At 55.0% G+C, this 9,999-nt stretch overlaps 1 protein-coding gene across 1 annotated transcript in view; it reads right to left on the bottom strand.

Moving 5' to 3' along the window:
• The window catches only part of TRAPPC6A (trafficking protein particle complex subunit 6A), an 11,039-nt gene extending 2,759 nt beyond the window's left edge, over nt 1-8,280 (bottom strand). The window contains exon 1 of the mRNA XM_045292677.1: nt 8,197-8,280. Within this exon, the coding sequence (XP_045148612.1) occupies nt 8,197-8,280 (84 nt within the window). The remainder of the gene's footprint in view (nt 1-8,196) is intronic.
• Nucleotides 8,281-9,999: the final 1,719 nt, after the last annotated feature.

The raw sequence follows: 9,999 nt of genomic DNA, 5'->3' as shown, positions 1-9,999 counted from the left end.
ATGGGTGGATCTGACATGGTGGGACATGGATGGGTGGATCTGACATGGTGGGACATGGATGGGTGGATCTGACATGGTGGGGCCGCAGCCAGTGAAAGGAAACCGTGCCTAAGCTGTTGCCTGGAAAGCAGACCTGCTCTGTCACCCGATGCACACGCACAAAATGTTAAGTCCCCAAATTAAAAACGCACGTATGGGATCAGGTATCACTCGTCAAAGACCCAGAACAAAAAATATCAGATCAATGTGAATGAGGGGGAGTACAGAGTGGAGGCCCAAAGCCCATCTGTAGATAATCGGACATCCCCTTACAGAAGGGTCACAGGGAAGAGACGAGTCAATCAGGGTGCAGTACAGCACCCCGAAACATACAACTTTCCTCTAGTTCTTTAATGCTTCCTCCACCCACCCACCCCCAGTCCCATGACCCCAATTCTACCTTACACATCCGGCTGGACCAGAGCATGTACACAGGTACAGATAAGAGCTGGAAACAGGGAATCCAGGACAGATAAACCCCTCAGGACCAATAATGACAGTAGCCATACCAGGAGGGGAAGGGGAAGGTGGGGGAGAAAGGGGGAACCAATCACAATGATCCACATAGAACCCCCTCCCAGGAGGACGGCCAACAGAAAAGTAGGTGAAGGGAGACTTCAGTCAGTGTAAGACATGAAAAAATAATCATTTATAAATGATCAAGGGTTCGTGAGGGAAGAGGGAGGGGGAAAGATGAGAAGTTGATACCAAGGGCTCAAGTAGAAAGAAAGTGTTTTGAAAATGATGGCAGGGGAGGCAGGGAGCGAGGGGGAAAATCTGAGGAGCTGATACCAAGGGCTCGAGGAGAAAGCCAACGTTTTGAGAATGATGATGGTAGCAAATGCACAAATGCGCTTGACACTATGGATGGACGTATGGATTGTGACTAAGAGCTGTATGAACCCCCAATAAAATAATTAACACACACACACACACACACACACACACACACACAACTGCATGCACATGTGCCACCAGGCAGTTCAGGCTCCAGAGGCCAAATGTGTCCCAGGCCCGGCAGTCAGAGGGGATGGGTACAGGGGTGGCTGGAATGCCTGCAGCCCAAGTGGAGGGGCTCCCTTTCAGGGCCCCTGCTCCCCAGCCTCCTCCACCACCCAGGGAGCCAAGCCCGGGGATGACACAGCTTCCTGTCGGATAACACTGGTGTCCTCTCTGGTGTGGCCCGTCAGCTTTGCCTGGGTTTCCTCAGAGCCTGCCACGCAGGAGGGTGACTAATGGGGTGGGGGCGGGGGGAATGAGCATGGGGTGGGGGTGTGGGAGTGGTGGGGGATGGTTTGGAGGTCACAATGCTAGGTAAGGTATGTGTGTGTGGGGAGGGACCCTGCCCAGTGCCGAGGCCTGCCTGCCACTGACCCATGTGGACTTGGGACAGTGCCCTGCTGCCCCATGCCATGTTTCCTAGTGCTCATCTCCCTGGGACCCTGGTGAGGGCTCAGGCGTGGTCCCCCCAGCACATGACCTCCACGTCTGCCAAACGGGGCAACAGGCTACCCGGTTGAGGAGCTGCCACCAGCCCTTTTTGGGTTGTCAAGGGCCATTCTCTGGGCCCTGGGAGACCCCCTCCCCGGTGGCTGTGTCCCCAGGGTCTTGTCCCCTCTCCCCCAGAGGTGTGCTCTGTTGTGATGCCCCCCCGCACCCGTGTCCCTGCTCGCCACATGGGAGGGGCTCCAGCTGACCAGTTCTGCCCACAGACACTACTTCTGAGGGTCTCAGGGGCTCCAGGCTATGCTCAAAGGACAGGGGGCCAATGACAGACAGGGCAGAGGCTGCTCCACCTGAGAGTCTGTGTGTGTGTGGGGTGTGTGTGTGTGTGTGTGTGTGTGTAGTGGGGAGTTCCAGCAGAGGGTGAGGGGAAGGCAGAGATACGAAGCAGGTGCAGCCTGCCCAGGGCAGGGGCTTGGCCGTGTGTGTGTGTGTGTGTGTGTGTGTGTTTAAATCAACAGAGGCTGGACCCTTGAGGGGCCTGAGGAGGCCACAGCCCAGCTGCTCGTGGTCCCTACAACAGGACATCTACAAAAACCAAGTGATGCAAGCCGTGGTCCACCATGGGGAGGGGCAAGTGGTGGTGTGAAAAGAGGGATGACAAATGTCAAGGTGTGTGAGGCAGGCGGGAGGAGGGTAAGCTCCAGGTGTCCTTTAGCGAGTGACCTTCAGAGGGTCTGGGTCGGCTCCCCCCCTTCCCAATATGCATGGCCTTAGGCATATGATCTAACTACAGGAGGCCTCAGTTTCCCCGTGTGCGGTGGCGCTCAGGGCAGTGCTGCTGTGAGAGAGAGCACTCGCTATCTGTGTAAAGCAGGGGGCACCCGGCCAGCCCGCTGCCGGACCCCACCCAGAGGGGCTAAAATGGGGGGTCCTGGGGCTGTGGGGGCTGCAGACCAAGAGGAGAAGAAGAGGCTCGGGGGAAGCCCAGAGGCTGGGGAGGAAAGGGAGGAGGAGGAAGAGAGGGCACGCCTCACTTCCTCTTGTCACCTGTCTGTCTCCCAGGGCTTTGTGGTGTCCACGCCTGAGTCCCTAGAGCTTTTGAGCGATTAGGCGCCTGGCATTCTCATGGAAGGCAGGGACGGCCCTAGTCACAGGGCTCCTCCAGAGTCCGGCCCAGACCCAGGGCTCACCGGCCCCGCCTCAGGGTTGAGATGAAGCTCGGAGCAAGAGGAACCCTCCCTCCCTCCCCAGGAGCTGACTCAGGGCACCCCAAAACAGCACAGCCACAAGGAGAGGGGTGGTCTGGGGTGAAGGGGAGTTCCTGGAAATGCAAGAGAGGGCGGGCACCTAAATGGGAAGGAGGTGAACGACAGACCCTTCCATACGTGAGAGAAACACCTCCCAGGTCAGTAAGCACCCACAACACACACAACAAGGAAGGAGAAGAGTTGGAAGACGGAGCAGGGATCCAGAACGTGTACTAACAGACTGCCAGGAGCATCTTCAGAACCAGTAAGAGACGATGGTCTTGGGCGAAGGGCGGTTCCAGGGGTTCCGGATGGTTGAAATGGCAAACAGGCACAAGCCCCACCCCAGACCCAGGCGGAGGCTTCCAGAACCTGGACCAGGAAGAAGGCAGCGATCCTCAGAAGGACCTGCCTGGGCCCCGGCAGGCAGGAGGGAGCCAGGTGGGGCTGCATGGTCAGGCTTCCTTCTATGGTACGGCCCCCGTCCCTGCTGCTGTGAGTGGGGACTCCACTTAATGGCAGTGGATTTGGGTTTGTTTCTATTTTTGGGGGGGGGGGGTTCCCCTTGGCAGGAGGTGAGCTTCTTTGCCTCCTTCGGGCACAGCATCTGTGCCAGGCCCAGGGAAGGGCCGCCCCTGGCTTCTCCACCAGGAAACCCCGAGACTGAAGTCGAATTCAAAGCCTTCCTCCAAACTCCAAGCAAGCAAATCCACTGCCACGGAATCGGTGCCGACTCAGCGACCCTAGGAGACAGGGTAGAAGTGCTCCGGTGGGTTTCTGAAGCGGCAACTCTTTACAGGACTAGGAAGACAGGCCGTCCCCAAACTGCTGACCTTGCGGTTAGCAGCCAGACACACAACAGCCATGCCACCAGGACCCAAGAGAAAAACCTCAGTGGGCAAGGTGGGGGAGAGAGAAAGGAGAGGATGCACAGCTCACTCACACATACCCCAGGCACCCCGACCCGCCTGTCTTAGACTGGATGGCACCCCCACCCACCCAAAATAGTGGCCCCTATACCAGCAAATAAGGATCCCCAGTGGCTCAGAAAGGTAAACACTGGGCTGCTAACCACAAGGCTGGCAGTTCAAACCCACAGGAGAACGAGGAGGCCACCGGCTTCTATAGCAGGCACCCTGGCGGTGTACTGGGCTACGCATTCAGCGGGCTCACTGCAAAGTCAGTGGTTGGAAACCCCCAGCTGCTCCCTGGAAGAACAATGAGGCTTTCTATTCCCCTAAAGAGTGACAGTCTCAGAAACCCACAGGGGCAGTTCTATCCTGTCCGGTAGGGTTGCTATGCGTCAGAATTCACTTGATGGCAGTGAGGTTTAAAACAAATCTTGTTTCTAAAAAATTTTTTTAATGGGACAGCCCTGTGCTGCCTGACAGCAGAACGGACTCGATGGCAGTGGGACTTACCCCTGCGAATAAGAAGCCCTGGTAGCATAGCAGTGAGAGCCCTCAGCTGCTCATCCCAAGATCAGCAGTTCGAACCCACCAGCAACTCCAAGGGAGAAAGATGAGGCGGCTCGCTCTATAGAGATCCACAGTCTTGGGAAACCCCTGGGGCCAGTCTACTCAGTCCTCTGGGCTCCCTGGGGGTCAGAAGCCCAGAACAGACTCAGGGGCGGTGGGCTTGAGTTACGACAGAAAGACCCCACATGGGTGGCTCTAAAGAACTTTACTTCCTCAGGGCTGAGGAGGCCAGAATGCTGAACTCTGCTGGGGGGGTTGTGGGCAAGACTGTAGCCATTTTTATCCGAGCCAGCCCTGGGTGAAGCAGGATCAGATTCACGATCCATTTCTCGCTGAGTGTTCTGACTGTCCCACAGGGTTCAAGCCAGTGTGGAATGTTAATTACTGTTTGAACCCTGGGAGAACCAGGATGACCCCTCCAGCTTCCCTGGTCATTCTGTGAGATGGATAAGATGATGAATTATAGTGCTCTCCTTTCACGGACTCGCTGTGTGTCCCGCGCCCACTGTGTTTTATGGCTGTGTCTACCCTGCGATGCGGACCCGAGATTGGGGGAACAGCATCCCTCTCTGTGGTCCCTGCCTCTTTTCAGCTTCTGTTTCGTGGAGATCTCCTGATGGAGTGGCATCTCTCTCCCCACTCCCTCTGCTCGACCAGTTCCTTTGATCTTCTGAGGAGCCCTGATTGCACAGTGGCTAGCCTTAAGGCCGGCGGTTTGAACCCACTAGCGGTGCTGAGGGAGAAAGAGGAGGCTGTCTGTGCCTGTAAAGATGTGTAGCCTTGGAAACCCCATGGGGGCGGTTCTGTTCTGCCCTGTAGGGCTGCTATGGATAGAGGCAGCGACTTTATATACGAGACTGACTCAAAACACACCCAACACCAATCTTGCTTCATTAATGTGACCACAACCCACTCCCACGTCATGACAACCACAGGCTTTCTGGGGGAGTCAGGATTTACAGCACATGATGATGGCCTGAAAGTGCCATGAGAACGATGATGGCAACCTATGTACAAATGAGTTTGATACGGTGTGGACTGATGTATGGATGGTTACAAGCACTGTAAGAGCCCCCAATTTAAAAAAAAAAAAAAAAGAGGAAGCCCAGGAACACCCCACCCCGCAGCCAATGAACAACAGTAATGTCCCTGCTCCTGTTACAGGGAAACTCAGGGCATTTTTTGTTGTTTTTGTTACATCATCAGTCACATGTCTCCCTTACAATGTTGCAGCTGTTGACGTTATCCGTCTCAGGTGGCACAGACCACTGAGCATCGGGCTGCTCGCTGAAAGGTCTGGGGTTCAAACCACCTGGCCTCTCCAAGGGAGAAAGAGGTGGCCATCTGCTCCTGTACAGGTTTACACACTCAGAAACCCAACCGGGCAGCTCTCCTCTGTCCGGCAGGGTCACCGTGAGCCAGTATGCGATGGCAGTTGAGTCTGGGGTATTGTTGTTTGGTTTGGTTTGATCATTCTGGAATGAAGTGTTTTGATAAAGATACTGATCATCCTGAAAGCTAAACAACAACAATAGGTTCTCAACTTCTGGTAGAACTGACGATAGAGTGGTTCTGTATAGCAGGATGTCAGGGACCACCTGTGCTTTACTCATTGGTCTTATTTATCTGTCGCCCCTTGAACCCAGCTCCCCGAGCACAGAAGGCTTTGATGTGGCTCCCCCAGGCAACCCCAGAACCTACAGCAGAGCCAGGCAGGCGCCTTGCGGGCTGTAGTAAAAGTCTGTCGAATGAATGAATGAACCAAGAAACCAAGATGAAAAAAGAAGCAACGCCATGTGGGGGAATCTTACCATCAGGGAAGAAAGCCTAATAAAAAACTAAAAGGTCTGGCATCTCGCTGATGAGGATGATGAGAATGACCAAAAGCGCCCCCACTCCCTTCAGCCCCCATTCATTAAGCGCCCACTCACTGCGAGTTTGCCCAACGCTTTTATTCAGATTTTACAACCACAGCGCCTGGGTTTTGAGGGCCAAGCGCATGCTTTGAAGTTTTAGCTCATTTAATCTTCACAAGGCCCAACCTTCAAAACACCAGGCACAGTTAAACAGAGAAGGGAAGGAGGTTAAGGGTGGAAGGATGAGCACTTACTGCCCCTTGCACCCTGCACTGCCCCACACCCCCTCAAGGTCATGTAGGAGGCACGGCTAGTCAGACTCAACCCCCCACCAAACCTGTTGCTGTCCAGTGGACCCGATTCAGGATGGCCCTCTGTTACAGAGCAAAACTGCCCCACAACATCACCTTGACTATCTGTCTGTCATTTTTAAGGCAATGGATCCTTGGGCTTCGTTCCCGCAGCACGCTGGGAGGAAACATTTGTGCCACTGTGGTAGTTAGATAATTTTATGTCAACTTGGAAGATAGATAAAATCATAGGGGTGGTATTCAGCCTGTCAATCAGGTCACAGCTTGATGGCACCTCCCTGTGGGTGTGGCCTTCTCATAAGCAGGGTCCTGGGAACCTCCCCTTCTCTCTCTCTCAGCCTTCACCTTCCTGCTGGCTGACCCCATGGCTGCCAGAGCCACCACCATTGGATCCACATGACTTTGCACCCACCGGCCTGTGATCTTCCTGCATTCTGCATCATTGCATGTGGCTGCGTGAGTCCTGAAGAGGGAGTTAGGATTAGTCTCAGACTTATGGGCTTGAGTTGGACTAGGCGGGATGTTTCCTTGACATACAATTACTTTCTGAGATAAAGCTCTTTCTTAAACACTCGATTTGTTTCTCTAGTCAACCTGGCCTAACACAGCCACCCAGGGCCCTAACGTAGTCCTACTTCAGAGGTTATGCACCTGCATAACTGGAACGTCAGCAGTTCAAAACTACCAGCCGCTCCTTTGAGAAAGATGAGGCTTTCTACTCCCATAAAGATTCACAGTCTCAGAAACCCACAAGGGTAGTTCTACCCTATCCTAAAAGGTTGCTAAGTCGGAATTAACTCGATGGCAGTGAGTGAACATTCTAACTGGAATGTTTTCCCAGACTAGTGAGACAGGCTTATTTCTTTTGTTCTCCCATCACTCTATTCCTCTTCCTTCCCTGACTCATGTTTTTGTTTTGCAAAGTAGGGATTCTTACTAGTTGACTCCACCCCACTGACTGCCATCCAGTGGATTCTTCCGAACCAAACTCACGGCCATTGAGCTGATTCTGACTTATAGTGTCCCTATGGGACAGACAAGAACTGCCACTGTGGCTTTCCGAGGCTGTCACTCTATGGGAGTTGAAAGCCTCATTTTCTCCCCAGGGAGTGGCTGATGGTTTCTAACTGCTAACCTTGTGGTTTGCAGCGCAGAGCATAACCCACTAAGTCACCGGTCAATTCCTATTCATTACCCAAACCCACTGTCAATTCCGATGTCTAGAACTTTATATCGGTTTTCCAAGACTGGAAACCTTTAAGGCAGCAGACCGCCTCGTCTTTCCCCTGAGGCACAGCTGGCGGGTTTGAACCAATGACTTGGTGATTAGGAGCCCAACGCCTAAAATCCATGGCGCTGCCAGGGCTTCTTCACTCATTACATTATATTAAAAATTTATTTTTGGACTCTCGTACTAAGAGGCAAGCTTCACCGAGGGCAGGGATCTTGGTCAGTCTTAGGGCACAAGTGCCTAGAACATAATAGGCGCTCAACAGATGTTTGTCGATTGAATAAGCGTCTCTTTACAAAGGAGGAAGCCTAGTGAGTGGCACGGGTGGATTCAACCAGGAGGTAAGCCTTCAGTAAACACCCAGTAATAACAGTCATTACCATAATTACTGATCGCTTACTCTGCGCTTTAACTGAGTTATCTCGCTCAGTGCTAACACTCAGCCGCGCGGCCCACACAGTTAGCTCTACCCGACACAGTGAGGTCCCCCCCCCCCGTGAGTAACAGGCGCAAGCAGGGTTCGAACCCAGGTCGCAGGCTTGTTCTGCGAGCCCCACTCCACCCCCGGCTCCAGGGCCCGGCGCTCACCCCGGGACTTGGGTCGGGGGCGCGCGCCCACAGCTCCGCCACCATTTCCGTGTGCAGAAACTCGAAAAGCGCCGCGTCCGCCATACACCCGCCTCGCACGCCCACCCGCACGCCGACGCCCCTTGCTCTCATTGGTCCGCCTGGCCAGGCCCCGCCTCCCGAAGCCCCGCCCGCGTCCGCCTACTCCCGTTTCCATTGGTCTTTTAGACTAGCCCCGCCTCTCAGGGGGTGGTACTACTCTTTTTTTTTTTTTGTCCATTGGTCTCACGCGGTTTCAAGTAAGGGCCTCTTCCGCCCTTAACCTCCTTTCCTTCTATATTTCCGGGTCCTTGATTATTTCCATTGGCCGAATCACTGCGACACGTGACAACTGGTTTTTGGTAAAAATCCTTCTGAAAAAAACAAACAAATCCCACCTCTTCTGTGTCCACTACAAACCCTCCTTGGCAGCACCAACCGGAAGAACCGGCACAACCGCTTTCCTATTGGCCATGCCTCCAATCACGCGTCGGAAAACCTGCTTCCTGATTGGTAGGTGACTGATCCACGTGACTCTCTTCACCGCCCAGCCAACCCGCGACCCTATTGGCTGGGTCTTCCGCCCCGCAACTGTCTCGGTGTAGCCTGTTCTTCAGCCGGGTTAGCGGATCGTGCAGGCCTGGAGCTCCACTGACCCGGTACGGTGTTCAATGGGAGCGCCCCGCAACGGTGCACCCTCTTCAGACTCCAGTCAGGTTTTCACCTTGTCCTTGATCCCCCAAACTCCCAAGCCCGTCGTTTCCGGGTCTGAGACGAGCTCGTGGAGAGACGAGGAGGGTGTGGCTTTTGCGGGAAGGCAAATGCGGGAAGAGCTGGATCAGGGAGTGTGGGCATTCTGACTTGACGTGGCCGGCCCTCGGTCTTCCTATCGGCCTAATGAAAAGGCGGGGGTCCAGTAATCCCCCAGTAGATAAAAAGGGAAACAGGCCCAGTCAGGGGGAACGACTGGCTCCCCATCCTTGAAAGCCCATGGAGGGGCTGTGTCAGGCACTGGTGTAGGGGTTACGTGATGGGCTGCGTTCTTCGAAGCCTGCAGTTCAAAGCCACCAGCCAGCCGCTCTGCAGGAGACAGACAGGGATTTCTACTCCCGTAAAGAGTTACCGTCTCGGAAATCCCCGGGGGCAATTCTACCCTGCCCTAGAGGCTCGCAGTGAGTTGCACCGTCTCGATGGCGGTGTTTAAGGCTCAGCCCTAGGAGCGTGGTGAGTTACAAGTCGGGCTGCAAACCACTAGGTCAGCAGTTTGAAACCACCTGCGCCTCTGCGCTAGAAAGATGAGGCTTTCAGATCCCGTAAAGATTTCGTCTCGGAAACCCAGAGCGGGCAGTTAGTTCTAATCTGCCCTCTTGAGTTGCTATGAGTCAGATTGCACTCGAAGGCGATGAGTCTTTGTGGGTTTGGGGGTCGCACGTTCGGAACCAAGAGCAGGGCCTGGGCCAAAGGGAGGAGCCAGGTGGGAGGGGCAGGCGTGGGGCGGGGCTACGCGCCAGCCCCGGAGCCGGGTCCCGGGGCGCCGCAGTCTGCACCACGGAACCGGTCCCAGCAACCGCTTCTCAGGCTGTCGTTCCGCCCCTCCTACCCTCAGCTTGGAGCCATGGCGACCCAGAGCCGCCGGCGCAGGCCACCACGGAGACCCGAAACGGTGGTGCCTGGGGAGGCGGCCGAGACGGACTCGGAGCGCTCGGCGTCCTCGTCGGAAGAGGAGGAGCTGTACCTCGGCCCCGCGGGCCCGACGCGAGGTCGCCCCACGGGCCTGCGAGTGTC

The sequence above is a fragment of the Echinops telfairi genome, unplaced genomic scaffold, assembly GCF_000313985.2.
Source record: "Echinops telfairi isolate 266 unplaced genomic scaffold, ASM31398v2 ScPeMD7_655;HRSCAF=1070, whole genome shotgun sequence".
Taxonomy (NCBI): domain Eukaryota; kingdom Metazoa; phylum Chordata; class Mammalia; order Afrosoricida; family Tenrecidae; genus Echinops; species Echinops telfairi.
The sequence above is the reverse complement of the archived record's forward strand: the minus strand, read 5'-3'. Positions and strand labels throughout refer to the sequence as shown.